Source organism: Dictyostelium purpureum (assembly GCF_000190715.1).
Source record: "Dictyostelium purpureum unplaced genomic scaffold DICPUscaffold_24, whole genome shotgun sequence".
NCBI classification, from domain to species: domain Eukaryota; phylum Evosea; class Eumycetozoa; order Dictyosteliales; family Dictyosteliaceae; genus Dictyostelium; species Dictyostelium purpureum.
This window is the reverse complement of record NW_003519361.1, coordinates 37694-55021: the sequence shown is the minus strand read 5'-3', so window position 1 is coordinate 55021 and position 17328 is coordinate 37694. Positions and strand designations below refer to the sequence as shown.

At 23.4% G+C, this 17328-nt stretch overlaps 7 protein-coding genes across 7 annotated transcripts; 4 read left to right on the top strand and 3 right to left on the bottom strand.

Annotated features, from left to right (window-relative positions):
* Positions 1–335: 335 nt before the first annotated feature.
* Positions 336–1356, bottom strand: DICPUDRAFT_148184 (uncharacterized protein; the record flags this gene model as incomplete). The annotated part of the gene is made up of 2 exons (XM_003284351.1): positions 336–818; positions 895–1356. 2 exons carry the CDS (start codon positions 1354–1356, stop codon positions 336–338), a joined length of 945 nt encoding a protein of 314 aa, XP_003284399.1.
* A 195-nt stretch (positions 1357–1551) lies between these two features.
* Positions 1552–3154, top strand: DICPUDRAFT_148183 (uncharacterized protein; the record flags this gene model as incomplete). The annotated part of the gene is made up of 3 exons (XM_003284368.1): positions 1552–2124; positions 2314–2857; positions 3135–3154. 3 exons carry the CDS (start codon positions 1552–1554, stop codon positions 3152–3154), a joined length of 1137 nt encoding a protein of 378 aa, XP_003284416.1.
* A 75-nt stretch (positions 3155–3229) lies between these two features.
* DICPUDRAFT_27593 (uncharacterized protein) lies at positions 3230–4783 on the top strand (the record flags this gene model as incomplete). The annotated part of the gene is made up of 3 exons (XM_003284367.1): positions 3230–3262; positions 3336–3843; positions 3921–4783. The coding sequence occupies 3 exons, from the start codon at positions 3230–3232 to the stop codon at positions 4781–4783; spliced, it is 1404 nt and encodes a 467-aa protein (XP_003284415.1).
* Positions 4784–4876: 93 nt separating this feature from the next.
* DICPUDRAFT_96678 (uncharacterized protein) lies at positions 4877–8660 on the bottom strand (the record flags this gene model as incomplete). The annotated part of the gene is made up of 4 exons (XM_003284350.1): positions 4877–5037; positions 5100–6976; positions 7059–7448; positions 7544–8660. 4 exons carry the CDS (start codon positions 8658–8660, stop codon positions 4918–4920), a joined length of 3504 nt encoding a protein of 1167 aa, XP_003284398.1. The 3' UTR covers positions 4877–4917.
* Positions 8661–9988: 1328 nt separating this feature from the next.
* DICPUDRAFT_93677 (G-protein subunit gamma) lies at positions 9989–10739 on the top strand. The gene is made up of 2 exons (XM_003284366.1): positions 9989–10189; positions 10386–10739. Exons 1-2 carry the CDS (start codon positions 10086–10088, stop codon positions 10489–10491), a joined length of 210 nt encoding a protein of 69 aa, XP_003284414.1. The 5' UTR covers positions 9989–10085; the 3' UTR covers positions 10492–10739.
* A 1613-nt stretch (positions 10740–12352) lies between these two features.
* On the bottom strand, positions 12353–13229 carry DICPUDRAFT_75357 (uncharacterized protein; the record flags this gene model as incomplete). The annotated part of the gene is made up of 3 exons (XM_003284349.1): positions 12353–12724; positions 12793–12960; positions 13026–13229. 3 exons carry the CDS (start codon positions 13227–13229, stop codon positions 12353–12355), a joined length of 744 nt encoding a protein of 247 aa, XP_003284397.1.
* A 2334-nt stretch (positions 13230–15563) lies between these two features.
* On the top strand, positions 15564–16965 carry DICPUDRAFT_148176 (uncharacterized protein; the record flags this gene model as incomplete). The annotated part of the gene is made up of 2 exons (XM_003284365.1): positions 15564–16171; positions 16248–16965. 2 exons carry the CDS (start codon positions 15564–15566, stop codon positions 16963–16965), a joined length of 1326 nt encoding a protein of 441 aa, XP_003284413.1.
* Between the last annotated feature and the right edge of the window lie 363 nt (positions 16966–17328).

Genomic DNA, 17328 nt, shown 5'->3' with positions numbered 1-17328 from the left:
CCCCCCCCCCAAAATTTTTTTTAAAGCGTTTTTTTTCCCCCCGGGGGATTTTTTTTTGGGGGGGGCCCCTTGGGGGGGTTTTTTATACCCCCCCCGGTTTTTTTTCGGCCCCCCCCCTTTTTTAAAAGGGGGTTTTTTTTGTTATAAAAAAAAAACTTTTTTTTTTTTTTTTCCCCTTTAAAAAAAAAAAAAAAAAAAAAAAAAAAAAAAAAAAAAAAAAAAAAAAAAAAAAAAAAAAAAAAAAAAAAAAAAAAAAAAACATTATTTGTAATGTAAATGAACTTTTGATAATACATTACATATTGTGTTTTAAAATATTTTATTATAATATAAATTTAATTTCGTTTAATTTCAATTTTAGAAATTGTTTTTGAAATATATTGTTTGATTTGATAATTGGATAATTGGCAATCCTTTACACCAAAAGTAAGGCTAGATACACTTGATGAAAGATTTGATAATGATTCGAAATGCCTAAATTCAGAGCCTAGTATCAATGTGTGACATGTTGATGGAATGCTATCTTTGATGATTGGGTGGTTATAATTATCCAATGTTAAATATAATACTTTTTTCGGTATATTATTATTTGATTCTAGTGGTTTATCGAAATTATAACTACACGTGAAACTTGTAATTGAATCCGGTAGATTTGAACCATATTTACAAAGTTGAAATGATTGACCTAGAGATAACGTAGTTATTGAAGATGGTATTGAATTTTCTAATGAATGATTGTATTCATATCCAAATACTAGTTTAGTTATAGAGGGTGGTAAAACCAATGGGGCTATATATTTATTAAATCTTGTTCCAAACTAATAATAAAAAATAAATATTAGCAAGATAATCTTTTTAAAGTGATAATTATAAAAATAGATGAGTAATAAATACCTTTAAAGTGTGTACCGATGGTGGTATACAACCTTTGGTTATAGTTTGGTTAAATAGTTCATCAAAAGAGATGTTTTGAACAGAACAAGGAATGGCACCTACAATTACTGGTTGGTTATAAGTGAATCCAAATACAATTCTATTTACAGAGTCTGGTATAGCACCCTTTACAATAGGCTGGTTAAACCAATTGCAAAACTCTAGCGTTGTCACTGATGGGGGAATTAAATCTATGTCTATAAATTCATCAAAACCATATTCTAAAATTGATATATAATTTCTATTGACATTTAATAAACAACTTTTCGATTCTGCAGTTACCCTATAATATATACGATATAAATCCAAATGTTTTTTAATTTCTCTTTTAATTAAAATATTTCTCCAAACTTTAAAAAATAATTTATCATTATTATTATTATCATTATTTATATTATTTATATTAAATATTTCATTATTCATTATTTAACATATTATTAAAAATATATTAATTTAATTGTTTTTATAAAAAATATAAACGAAAAAAAATTTAAAGATGCATAAAAAAAAAGTAAAAAAAGAAAATAAAATAAAATTTAAAAAAAAAGAAAATAAAATAAAATTTAAAAAAAAAATTAAAAAAAACCCTTTTTTTTTTATTAAATAATTGATGTAAAAATGAATAATAATAATAAATTAAATCCCTTAATTTATAGTGAGCTCGAAATATATTTATTATATCAATGTTCTTTCACACAATTACTAGAATTTAGTTTAATATGCAAACAATCATTCAAAACAGTTCAATTCTATATAACAAACAAACAAAATTTAATAAAATTTTACCCATATTTTAACGAATTTAAATTTTATATTAATAATAATAACAATAATAATAATAATAATAATAATAATAATAATAATAATAATAATAATAATAATAATAATAATAATAATAATAATAATAAATTAATTAAAATTAATAATATTCAAAATTATATTTTTAAACTTGAAAATATATTTTTTAATACACAAGAATTATTAGAAACAAAGAATGAATTTAAAAAAATATTAGGAAATCAATTTACGCAAGCAATTATCAGTGACTATTTTGAAATTATATCATTTGAAAATTATAATCAACAAATCAAAGAATTTTTTCATTTTGAAAAGATATCACTATATTGGGACACCATTAATATTCCACAATCATCCACACAAGAATTTAATAACCTTGATATTCGTGAAAATGTAAATTATCCATTTTCTTTCGAATTCCTAAACGAATACAAAATAAAAAAATTAAAAATATCGACGGCACCAAAAACCCAAATGTGTATACAACTTAATAATTTAGAAGGTATTTTAAAAAATAGTGGAAATAATCTTGAAAGTATTGATTTTTCAGATCATGAAACCCCTCACAGCTTTTTTATACAGTCAATTCAATTAAAATCACCATTTCTAAAATCATTAACTGTTAGATTACATAATTATAAATATGGTTTTAATATTGATGATGAGGATGAAGATGAAGATGAAGAAGATAATGAAGATAATGATGATAATGATAATGATGGAAATATCTATTCAAACAAACCTCACAAATACACACAATCCGAATTTGAATTAATGTATAAAGATGCAGAATTATCAAAAAACACCTCGCTGTTAAAATTAAGGTTCAAATCCTGCTTTTCAAAAGATCCTGGTAATACAATTAATCATCTATCAATTATTTTAGAAAATTTAAATGGTAATAAAACTCTAAAAAAATTAGGACTAGAGGCTTTCAATTTAAATCAAGATAATGACTATATTTGGTTGTCTCCATTATGTGAAATGAAAAATATCTCAACACTCTACTGCAACCCATCCTCGTTAAACCAATTTTTACAACACTGCAATAATAATCCAAATATAACCCAATTAATAGTTGTTGAAGATAAATATTCAGAAATCAAATTTAAAAATCCAACAAATAGTAATTTATTTTCCAAATTAAAAATAAACATTTTTTTAAAAAAAGTTAATTTTAATAAAATTTTAATAAATTAAATAAATTAAATAATTTAAAATTAAACAATTAATTATTTTAATTCGACAAATTCGAACTTTAATTTGAAATACTACACACCACACATATCCAATTACTTCGAAAATATCAATTTATTATAAGGAAAAAATATTTAAAAATAAAAAAATAAATTTTTAAAAAATTTAAAAAAAATTAAAAAACATTTTTTTTTTTTTAAATTTAGTTTTCATAAAAATTAATTAATTTAATAGTTTTTTTTGTAAATATATATATAGATAAATAAATAAATAATAAAATAATAATAAATAATAAATAAACATGCATTTTGTTGTTGCCTCAAGACATATAAAAGTAGGTATTATTAAATTAAATAAGGTAAAAATAAAAATAAAATTAAAATATTAATTTTTTTTTGAAATAAAAGCAATTTTCAAAAAGTTTACAATGTATAAGTAGAATTGGTGATGATTTATATATTGAAATTCATGAAGATTTTATAAAATTTGTTACAGTTAATTCATCTAGATCAGCATATGCCACATTCACATTTCACAGCAGTTTCTTTCAAAATTATATATTTGAAAAAGATGATATTATACCACAAAATCAATACAGAGTCAAGTCTAAACTATGTTTTCAAATGTTTCACTCACTCAGTAATATAGACAAATGTGCAATGAAGATTGTAAATGATGAAAGTAAAATTACATTCTATTTACTTTGCAAAAACGGTATTCAAAAGATTTACTCTATGAACTATGAAGAAAGTCAATGTCCTGCTGCTGTATTTAATAGAGATCCACCTTACAAGATTACTGCCAAACCAAAACAACTCTCTGACTGTTTAAACTTTTTTTCAAGTAATGTCGAAGAAATTGCAATGCTAATTCAAAAAGATCGTGTTATTTTAAGGAGTCAGGTCGATGAAAAAAGTAATTGTTTAATAATTTTTATCATACAAATCATATATATAATATACTAATTTATTTACCCATTGCCATCATTATAGAACCTAATACAAAAGCATTAGCAACTGAAGTTACGGTGGATTATCAAGATTTTGATAACTATGTTTTTAGAGGACCTGGTGCTGAAATTTCATTTGGATATAAAGATATAAAAACTATTTTGGCATATATCGATGTAATAAATAACCCATATACAATGCTAATTGACCAGTGCGGAAGACCATTTAATATAAGCTTCAACTACAACTCTACTTTTCATGCAGATTTTATTTTAGCCACATTATATAACTCAAACCAACCAAGAAATGCACAACAAGCACAACAATACCAATCAGCTCCACCAGTCACACCACAACATCAATATTTTGCAGACTCCTCATCATTTAATAGTAGATCTGAGCATCATCAAAACTACAGAAATACTTCAATGGGCTCACCAAACACAAATCAAAACTATCAGCAACAACCTATTTTCTCTTCTCATGAAGATGACCATGACGATATGATGGATGGAATGCCATTAGATCATGACCTTCAACAGCAACAACAACAAACTCCAAATTCAAACTATCAATATAATATTTCACAACAACAGCAACAACAGAATATTTACCAACATTCATTCCTACCACATTCATTCAAAGATCAACATGATTTACAACAATATGATTTACTAAGACAACAACAACAACAACAACAACAATTCGATTTTCAACAATATGATTTACAACAACAGCAACAACAACAATTTGATTTTCAGCAAAACCAAAACATTCCATTATCAAATACTTCTGTAAATACTGCAAAAAGAACAACTATTAACTATCGTTCAGATATAAATTTAGATGAAGATGACGACGATGATGATGATGAAAATGAAAACATTCAATCAAGTAATAACTAAAATAATAAACAATAAATAATAAATAATAAACAATAAATAATTAAATTAATAATTAAAAAACTGTAAATAATAAAGCAAATTAATTTTTTTTTTACATAAAACTATTTTTTTATAATATTTTATTTAGTTTTTATTTAAGTAGCTTTGTAGAAATTGGAATTATATGGAACTCCATCATGTTGTTGAATAGTTAATCCAACCCCAACCATTAAAAAGAATAAAACTATAATGCCCACTATAACTATTAAAATATTCTATAGAAAATAATAAAACTGTTAGATTAGGTTTTTTTTATAAAAAATAATTTTATACATACCATACAAATACTATTACTACTTTTAGAATTTCTGCCACCTTTTTTAATTGATTTATCAATGTTGTTATTGTTATTATTAGCGCTCTTATTATTTTTACTATTTGAATTATTATTTAAATTATTATTAATGCTATTACTATCATTTAAATTATTATTGAAATGATCTTTAATTAATTGTTTAATTTCTTCTTGTTTTTGTAAAAAATTTGATTGAATTTCTTCAATAATTTTTGAATTATTATTTAAATTAATAGAATCCTTTTCTCTTTCTTTTTTTATAAACTCTTCATTTTCATCGATTTCGACCAACTTTTCCATGATTGAAGATGTATTTGTGTTTATTATTGTATTGGTTTGTTCTTGTTTTTTTATAATTTTTTCAAATAGATTTTCGAGGGTAGTGATTGAGACTATTAAATTGGTTTCGACTGAATTTGATGAGGATGAGGAAGATTGCTGTTGAATTTGTTGTTGAATTTTTTTTTGAGTATTTACAATAGTTGGGAATTCAATTTCAATCTTATTGGTCAATGTATCCATTTGATTTTTAAAGTTTTGAAGTATAATGGTTTGTTCATTGTTTTTATTTTTAGTTGTTTCAGTTTCCTTTTTGAGTAGCTCTTCACGTTCCATCGAAAGTGTTAATTGTGATTGTAATTCGAGTAATCTGTATGATTGATTCCTGATTTTTTCATTTTCGTTAATATCGTTGGTGGTTTGTAATAGTTTTAACTGCTCCTCTAATTGATTTTTTTGTTTCAAGTTATCTTGGCTCTTGTTTTTCCATTTTATCTTTTGAGTATTTAATTGCTCTATCTCTTGATTCAGGTTTACTATGAGATCCTCCTTGTTGGTAAGCTTTATTCGTAATTCATCGGCAATAAATTTATCTTTTTCCATTTCTTTGTTCTTTTCTTTAATTTTATTTAAATGGCCTAATAAATCCTCTCTTTCATTTAATGACTTTTCAAGCTCTTCACCCATAATAACCTCTTGTGATTGTAGTCCCTTGTATTTATTTTGTAGGTCTTCAATTAATTCCGTTAGTTCTTCGATTCTCTCTTGAAGTTCGGCTCTTTCATCTTCTAAACTTTTAATATATCTATTACTCTCTTCAAATAGATTTTGAATTTTTTTGAAATCTTGGTTACACTCTTCAAATTTTTTGTTATTCTCTTGCTTCATTAAAGTCTTTTCCTCTTCGCTGACCCTCTTTTGCTCTTCTAGCTGATTGATGTCATCCTCAAGATTTCTAATATTTGAATCCAAAAGCTCTTGGTGGGTTTTATATTGCTCTAATGAGTTTTGAAGCTCTACAATATAAGATGAAATTTGACTTGGTGATATGGTACCCATATTTGAAGAGTTTGATTCAATAAACTTTCTAAGATGACTATTTTCGCTTTTCAATCCTTGAATATATTGTTTTAACTGATGATTTGATAACTCTACATTTACTTGTGGTTTATTTTTAACTGACTGAGTACGTTCAGCAAAACTTAGAGATTGAGTTGTATCTCTAAGAACAGTTTCGTTATTTGAGCTTGAGCAATTTACAATAAGGTGAGTTTTTGAGTTGCCACCAAAACAACTATGGAGCAATTTAGTAAGATTGCTGTCTCTATATCTAACATGTTGTGATTTCTTTGATTTCTTTGCCATATCTTCAATAACTCCGCCCAATGCAAACAATGATTTATTAATTGATTTGGTTTCGTCTAATCTTGATCCAGTTGCACCAGTTTGTGATACACTCTCTGATCCTGCTAAATCTACAATATACAACGACGATAAGAAACTATCTTTATTTTCCAAATCCTCTTTTAATATTGTCGCTATAAATAATACATGACTTCTAGAACTATTCATATTTTTTTCTAAATAATAATAAATAAAAAAGGTTAATAACTTTGATTTTTTTTTTAATTTGAAAAATTTAAAAGTATTTCTGCTACATACTATTATCACCATAACTTCTATTTTTTTCACCATTATGTATATAGTGTAAAAAATCTGCAAATGATTGAATTGGTGGTTGTGATGCATCTGGAGCATTAAATCCATTGTCGCTCATTCTAATATCCAGCTCTGCCTTATCGTTAATCAAGTCATAAAGTTTCTCTCTATAAAGTTCGAGATATGATACTCTAACTGTAAATCTAACACGATCTGATGACAAATAGTTAACCCTGTTCAATAAATCTTTGATGAAACGTGGTGTGATACCATAGCCTTCCTGCTCTGTAAGTGGTAATTCATCGCCAATATCTTTACCAAATTGTGTATATGTTTTACCTGCTCCAGTTTGACCATATGCAATAATACCAACATTAAATCCATTTAAAACATCTAAATTTCATTAAAGTAATAAATACAATAAACTATTAGTATACTATGTATGATTATAAAGTATTTTATTAACTATATGTATATAATTAACCTACCATCGACTAATGGTCTTGCGACTTCATTATAGAACGATTCTTGGGTAGTTGTTGGTTGAAAAACTTTTGAAAATCTATATGCTGTTGAATTTTGGGGTGATGTGATATGAATAGTACGACCATCCTCGCCTATTGTTAACTTTTTCTCTGATGATGATAAATTTTTTTCTGATTGAATTTCTGGACGGAATCTACAATAAACCATAATATTCTCCTCTCTTTCATTATTTAACGATGATGGTTTTAAAAATGGTGTTGGAGTTATTGGTATTAAAAATGATGTTGGTGTTCTTCTGCCATTTGGTGATGGTGAAGATGATCTATTTAAAATATTTGTATTATTATTAAATTGTGAATTTGGTGATAAATTTAAACCATAACTATTATTATTATTGCTGTTGTTGTTGTTGTAATGATTTCCATCAAGTGATAAATCTGGTGGTAATAATGAAATACTGGGTGGTAATAATGTTGGTGATGGAGTTGAATTTGATGATGATGATAAACTTGAAGATGATGTATTTGATTTCTGAACACTAGAAAAGGCAGAATTTTGATTAATTATATCCAAATTATTATTTTGTAATAACTCTGAAAAATTTAGTTCCTTTTGGTGTTTTGGTGTTGTTATTGTGGTGGTAGCAGTTGTATTACTATTATTTGATACTATTGATGTTGTCACGGTAGCATTGGAAGCATTAGTGGTAGAGGTAGTGGATGTGGTAGTGGTGGTAGTGGTCGTTGGGTTATTTGGGTTACTGATACCACCGCTACTATTCAAACTATTTGTTGGAGTTGGTTGTGGTGTTGATGGTCTACCTAAAAACGATGAGTTACGTCTAGATGGATCTTTTTTTCCACTAAGCTGTGAAGGTGGTGGAGGAATGCCTGATTGTGTGGTTGAAGACCTCTTTTTATTTGCTGGTGTGTCCATATTCAAAACTTTTTTTGCATTGTCTTTACTTGAAAAGACCAATGATCTACCTATAGATGGTGTTACACCTGGAGTAACTGCTGGAGTTTTTTCTAGTGCTGCTGTAGATGGTGTCGGAGTTGAAGGCGTGGAATGTGATCTTGACCTTAATTGACTCTTGGGTGTAGATTCATAGTTTTCCATTATATATTTATTTAATTATTATTACTATTTTACAAATACATTAATTTTATTTATATATTTATTTATTTTTATTATGGTGCTGATTATATGTCTGTGTATGGTTATATTATTGTGTGCAACCTATTTATTATTTAAAATAATAATTTATATATAAAATAAAAAAATATGAATAAAAATGATAAATGAAACAAAAACAAAAAAAATTAGTTTTTGAAAAAAAAAAAAAAAATTATTTTTTGAAAAATAAAAATTTTATAAAATAATTAAAAAAAAAGGAAAAAATTACCAAATTAAATGATGAAAATAAATTTTGAAATATATGGTAAATATATTATATCTATTAATTAATTAAATTTTATAGTTTTGTGAGAAATATACAAAAAAAAAAACTAAATATTTTATTTTTTTTTTTTTTTTTTTTTTTTTTATTTTATTTTTTTTTTAAGATTCGTTGATACGAAAAATAATGAAAAAAATGTATTATTATAAAAAAAATGAAAATTTTTTTTTTTTTTAAATTATTATAAAAAAACTTATAAACTGAAAAATTATTAAAATAAATAAAAAAATCAATAATTAAAAACTTTTTCTACAGCAATCTAAAAAACTAAAAACTAAAATATTTTTTAAAAAAAAAAACTGATGGGAAACTTAATGTGTGTACAGCTGTATACTTTAAAAAATGAATATGGGAAAAAAAAAATAAATAAATTAAAAATAATATGATTTATGTCAGATGAATAAATATATATTTAAATAAATGTATATAATATTTCAAATTAAAATTTTGGCGCTCGTATTAATTCATTTTTATCCATTTATCAAATAATTTTTTTTTTATTTTTTTTTAGTGGGGGGGAAATGTGTGTTAAGTTAGTACATTACCAACTCCACAAAAAAACACACTCTCACACACATTCTCTCACACACTCACACAATACATCCCCAAGATTTTTTTTCTAATCATAAGAAAAAAAAAATAATTTAAATTTAGATTATGTTTTTTTTTTTTTTTATTCAATTTGATTTATATATAGTTTAATAAAATAAAAAAAAACATAGAAAAATAATAATATTTAAATATTAAATATTAAAATTAATTAAAAAAATATAAATTGATTTAATTTTATCATCAAAAAAAAAAAAAAGAAATTATATAAATATCAGTGCCCTAAAAATAATATTGTGTGATTTATAACTGTTTATAAAAAAAAAAAAAAAAAAAATTATTTTTTTATTTTTTTTTTTTAATTTTTTTTTTTTTTTTAATTTTTTTTTTTTAAAATTTTTTTTTAAAATTTTTTTTAAAATTTTTTTTAAATTTTTTTCTATTACGTCTTTTGTACATATATACACACACTCAATATTATCTCTTTTTTTGGTTTTTTTTTTTTATTTTAATAAAACTTTAATCATATATTTAAAATGTCCGAATCACAATTAAAAAAAGTTCTCAAAGAAAATGAAACCTTAAAAGCTCAATTAGAAAAATCAACCAATATTCTTAAAGTTTCAGAAGCCTGCGAAAGGTATATACAATAAAAAAAGAATCTTTTAAACAATAATAAAAATAATAATAATTGTTAGGATAGTTTGGTTATAGATTTAATAGCTATTATATGAAAATCAAACAATTAAAAATCAAAATCAAAATCAAAACATTTTTATTATTCACATAAATAAAATAACAAATACTAATTTTTTTTTTTTTTTTTTATAAAATAGTTTACAAGACTATTGCACCAAAACAGCTGATCCATTTGTTCCAGGTTGGAGCGGCGAAAATGAATGGACTAAACCACTCAAAGGAAATGGTTGTTCTGTTTTATAAAATATTCATTTATATACATTGTATTATATAGAACCTTAAAAAAAAAAAAAAAAAAAAATTAAAAAAAAAAGTAAAAAGCAAAAAGAAAAATCTCAAGATAGTTCAAAAAAGCAAACAAGTAATAGTAATAATAACCAAACCAATAATAAAATGATAATAAACAAAACTCCCTCTTATAATTGTTTTTTTTTTTAAACAATAAAAAATAAAAAAATAAAAATAAAAAAATAAAATAAATTATATAGTGTAACAATTAAAAATAAATTTTTTTTTCTAAATCAATTTATATGCTTTCTTTCCACCCATTAACATATTATTTTAAATCGTATATAAATTATATAATATAAATTTTTTTATTTTGATGGGATTTGCAAAAATGGCATCCAACCGAAATTTTTTTTTATATTTTTTTTTTTTTTTTTTTTTTTTTTTTTTTTATTATTTTTTCTGGTTTTGAATTAAAATAAATTTTATTTTTAATTCTAAACTAAAAATTAATTGGTCATGATGGTTTTTAGAAAAGTATATCAGTATTTTTATTTATTGCATTTTGTTTTTTGGTATGTGCATACTTTTTTTTTTTTTTTTTTTTTGAAAGTGCTGATGAAGTATGCTCTTGCTATTCTTCTTTTGAATTTTCTATATTCTTCATTGATGTTGCTAATTGTTTGTGGTTGTTTAGCGTGTCTTTACTTGATGTTTTTTAAACCTTTTATGTATTCTAAAGTTGCGAGCTTAGTCCATTTTGAGGTTAGATTCTTATAATCGAGTTCTTTTATTGTATTTAATACTTATATGAGTTTTACCACACGGATGCAGTGTAATGTAAATGAACTTTAAAGTATAAATAAATAATTAATAAACAATAAAAATAAAGATAATAAATTATATGATTTTTAAGTTTATGAGAAAATTGAATAAAAGGAAAAATTCGAAAATTTTTTATTTTATTTTTTTTATTTTTTATTTTTTTATTTTTTTAATTAAATTATTTTTAATTATTAAAATTATTAATTATTATAATTGTTTGATTAAATGACTATTTAAGTTATAATTAATTAATTAATTGAATTTTGATGATAATACATTACAGCAGTAGTCATGTAAATAAAAAGTTTTTTTTTTTTAAAGTATTCACCCGGAAGATATTAGTATAAAAAAGACTCCCCGTCCGGGAATTGAACCCGGGCCTTTCGCGTGACAGGCGAAAATCCTCACCACTAGACCAACGGGGAAAAGAGACAAAATTTAAAAATTTTCAATATGAATTGTGTTTATTTAAGAGATATAGCAAATGTGTATGAAATTAACACATTGGTATTTAAATATAAACAAAAAAAAAATTTATAAAAACGAATGAAATCTAAAAAAAAATGGGTGGAAAAATATTTACACTTCATAAAGAAAAAACATATATCTAATTCATTAGAAGAAGAAAATTTTCACCTGTAAATGCCTCAAATAGAATTCAAAATAAAGATACTTTAGAAATCGAACAAAAATTTATAAAAGATTTTATTTATAAAATGCTTTATACACATTGTTTCATGGCTTGTAATTCAAAAATTCTTAAGAAATTAAAATAGAGACCATAAAATTTTTGCAATCTCCTTTGTACTCTTTATTTTTCATGACCTTACACTAACTTCGTGTATTTTTTGTTACTTCTTCTGATATTTTAATGAACCAAATCATAAAAGATAATCTAAAATAAATAAAAATAAATAATTACTATATACTATAAAATTAAAAAACTAAAAAGTTTTTGTTTATTTATTTTTTTTTATTTTTTAATTATTTTTCTAAATCAATAGCCTTTTTACATCTATTTTCGAGATCTCTTAAGAGGCTTTCTAAAGAATCAAATGAGGGTACTATTATTTCTTTGACTCTTTAATATTATTTTTATTTCTAAATCTTTCTCCATTTCTAAATTCTCCTTTGCAATTTTATAACATTTAAATTCATGTTCTATCTCTTTAATTCTCTCCTTGAGTGCTTGATTTTCGGCTTCTAAAAGTTTTGGGTTGATTTCAGCGATGGTATTTGCACTATTACCATTTATATCTTCTAAAGCACCCAAAGTAATAATTGATGAGCTATTATTTGCTGTATCGGTTGTTGTTGTTTGATCATCATCAAGTTCGACCATATTAATGGAGGCAAGAGTATTATTATCTTCATTATTTAATTTTACCTCTAACTCTTGTGGTAGGGATAAAACAGATGAATACTATTATAAAAGTCGTATATATTAGTATTTAAATAATTTGTTTTTTTATTACTATTGCAACTAATTACAGATGTTAAGGATGATAATAAAAAGGTTTCATTAGGAATTAACTCTTTTTTAAGTTCACAATCATAGACAAATTCTTTAACCAAAATTGGGATGCCCAAAGAAAGAGCTTGTTCAACTTTTTGGGTCTTCTCTAAATAGCCTTCTTTTGTGGAGATTAAATGTGTGGCCTTTAATATTAATAATTAGTATTATTTTTAAATTTTAATATAAATTAAACAAGTTATATAATTACATTTGTGCATGAGTAGCAGCATTTGCCTCCATTCTTTTTAATAATATTTATTAGCTCAATTTTTCTTTTGAGATTAATGGTTTTATCGAAAACAAAAGCCAAATTTTCGAAAATATTTGAATTTATTTGATCTTCATCTTGATTATTATTATTATTATTATTATTATTATTATTATTATTATTATTATTTTTGGAGTTGAACATTTTTTTATTGTGTATTATAATAAATAGAAATAATATTTGAATGGAAATATAGGAATGTTTAAATGATAAAGGGTTTTTAAAAATATAAGCTGTAAAAAAATATTATGTGATTATAATTTTGAAAGCTATTATTTTTTAATGAATTAAAAAAAAAACTTTTTTGTTAATTTTTTTTAAATAAAAAAATATAATAATTAAAAAAATAAATAAATAAAATATAATTTTTAAAAAATATAAATGTAGAACTGTTTTAAAATATTTTTTTTGTTTTTTAGAAATAATAATTTTTTTTTAAAATTAAAGAAATAATATATAATTTTATAAAGTGTAATTCATTTTTCTTTATATTTATTTAAAATTGAACACTTTAATTAAATCTAATATTTTAAAATTATTAAATTCTCTAAAGAATGATATATTAAACACTGAAGTAGCTTTTCCATTTCTAAAAAGTATTTTATATTATTAATAAAAAAAAAATAAAAAAAAAAAAAAAGTTGTAAAAATACAAAAAAAAAAATATAATATAGAGATTGAATGTTATATTAAAAAATGTGTTATTGATGTTATAGTTTTGATTAAATAATTATGTTACAATGAAAATTTGTATTAATTTAATAAAAAGGATGAATTTTTTAATTTAAAAAATTATTTAATTTTTTATTTTTTTATTTTTAAAATTCTAAATTTATTTATTTTATATATATTAAAAAAATTTAAACAAACATCATTGGCAAAAAGTATTAAAGATGATTGGAATTTTGTTCTTACAGATTTTTCATACTAATAGTGCATTGATGTTCATTAAAATAAATTTTAATCTTTTTTATATTAAATATAATATTTTTTTTAATTTATTTAGTTTTTTTAAAAAATATGTTTATTTAATTTTTATAAAATCATCTTGTTGTTTTAAATTATTTCTTAATAAGAATTATCTTTCACAAATTTACCAATGTATAAAAAAAAAATTTAATATTCGTTTCAATTAAAATCAAACTATATATTAAAAAGATAAATACTATATTATAAAATGTCAATTATTAGTAAATATTAATAAAACTATAATTATATTATAAAAATATATAGATTATTAACATTTATTTTGTTTATTATTTTTTATAGAGTCTATTTCATCAATGAACCCTGTTAACGGTGCCTCATCTAAATTAATGTTAAGCTCATCTGGAAGTGTCTCATTCTCTGACAATGGGTCAGTTTGGTTGGGCAATAGCTTAGGTGGCGGTTCATGTGGGTTCAATCCATATTTCAATCCATGCAGTGGTGGTAACAGTAACATTATTAATATTGATATCGATATTGATCATCGTCGTAGAAGATGCTGTTAAATTTACTTTAATAATAAATTATTTTAAATAAATTACATTAAACTGATTTAAATTAAATATTTTATTCTAAAATAATCATCACAGAGCATCTGCTCACACATATATATATTTTATAATGCAGAGTTATCAAAGTTTAAATTTCAATATATTTCTGTAATTATTAACAAAGGATCCCATATTAAAAAAATATATAATATTAAATAAATAATTTTAAAATATATAATTTTTGATTATTTAGTTATTTACAGAAATATAGAAAAAATAATTTATTTATTTTTATATTGCTTCCATCATCAAATTTATCGATATTGGGTTTAACCCCCAATGCATATCAATTATCAAGTTAATAAAATAAATATTCCCTTTTTATTTTTTTATAGAAATATTTATTGATATCAAAGAAGAAAATAAATCAATATTTTTACTAATTGAAGTTTATTTTACCAATGGAGTTGGTTCAAAACATACACTCAAAAATGAAAAAAAATAATAATTAATAAATTTTAATAATACATTTTAAATTTTTTGCATTCATTTTCCATATTAAAATTTATAAAAAACAAAAATAAAACTACAACCCCATAAAAGCAAACCCCCTACTTTTTTATTTTATCATTTTATTTTAATTTTAATTTTTTTAAAACATATAAATAATTTTGAATTAAAATAATAAAAAATAAAAATTATTTAATTACCCCATTTGTTATAAAAATCAAAGTCAAGAAATGAAAGAGTAAAAACTGATAAATTTTTACCCCATAGGGGTTCTAAAAAAAGAAAGGGAAAATGAAGTGGTGAATTTACAATCTCAAATAAAATTTTATTTCATTTGGGGGTGGATTGGTAGATTACAAAAAATAAAGAGATAATAAAAATATTTTTTTTAATTAAATTTTTATTATTTTTTTTTTTTCAAAGGTTGTAAATTTATATAAATTAAATTTTATTTTTTATTTTCATTATTGATATCAAATATTTAAAAAAAATGGAAGTTAAGTCAAAGGGAATAAAATCTAGTGAAGATAGTTTCATGGATGCAACTGGTAGTGTTTTAAGTGGTGCAATTGGATCTATTCCTGTCGTTGGTAGCTTTCTAAGTGGTATTTTTGGTGCATTTTGGCCAGGTCCCAAGTATCTTACTGTTGAAGATTTTCAAAGAGAAATAAAAAAACTAAAAGAAGAAATGATTGCTTTGATGGATCAAAAAATTGATGCTGCACTTGATAAAGTTTTTAATGCAATTATCGACACCGAAGTTTTATCTTTAATTAATTCTGGTAATAATTTTTCAGATGCTGTCAATTTATGGGCAGAAAGAAATGGCCAAAAAGTCTCTAATGTACCAAAGAAAAAAAGTAAATTTGCCATGGAAATTCAAGAGTTAGGAGATGAAGCAATAAAAGAACTTTGCAGAACCCAATATCAAATATTCACTGGTGATGCTGAGAGATGCATTATCCTATTATCTGATGATAGATTTAATGAGTATTCATTAAATTCCTTAGTATTTGCTATGGCACACTATGCTTCTGCCCAATTAGAATGTATTGCCAACGGTGTCACATGGGGTTTTCCAGAAGGTTTCATTGAAGGGTATGCCATATTTATTTATATATATAGAGAAATCTATAGTAGTTACTAATTATTTAATTATATGAAACTTTTATAGTAATGGGGGAAGTGTTGTTGGTGTTAGGACAAAACTCCATGAAAGAATCAACAAGTTCCATATGGATTTCGGAAAAGGTTATTATAAAGCATTAAAAAAGGGAGCCCACCCCTCCGATGGAAGTATGTGGAGGATTGTGGCTGCTGCAGGTTTAGTCCATTATTCAGATAAAAGATTATTTAAGTATCCCGTTATCAAATCTGAAACTTCAGAAATTGTTATGAAAGAATTTCAAAGAACCTATGTTCCCTGGGTACATATTTATCGTAATCAGGCTACAACTAAGGATGATAATATTTTAGATCATGTTTCATCTCAATATCAAATTACACCTTTACCTAATCAAACTAATAATGAGATATTATTATTCACCTTTAAATGTACTACCCCTCCATGTAGAAAATTAATGTTGACACTTCATCTTGCTGCTTTCAACTCCAATCAGTATACTATCATTTCAAGATTGACAGGCGGGGCTACTTCGCAAGTTATGACCAATTCTTTGACAATGGACTGTCCAACTATGGAGGTAATTAGAGAAAGTATAGTTCATGGTGGCCAAACTCCATCTGGTATAAAGTATGGAATTCATTCACACACATATGAAGTGGATTCACCTCGTACATCATTTGAATTTAAGATATCCCGTATTCAAACCTCAGGCAGCCAATCCGACTATCTCCACATTGAGGATATTAATTTTACAGCATTGGAATAGATACATCTCCATTAAATCAACTTTTGCTTTGTAATAATTAAAAAATAAATAAAAAAATAGAAAAAAAGAAACTCCTTAATTTTGGGATAAAAATTTAATTTATTTAAAATTACAAAACCAAATTTATTTATTTCTTTTAAAAATCTGTTGATAAGGTTTTTTGATGATTTTCTTTTAGTCCATTTTCGAATGTTGCTTACTTGCATCTTATATGGTTAGCGATTTGGGTATGAGTCTGAACCCAAATCTAACGATACTGTAAATATTAATATTATTATTATTATTATTATTATTATTATAAAATTAAAAGTATACACGCCCTATTAATTAATTAATTAATATTTATTTAATCATCATTAATTA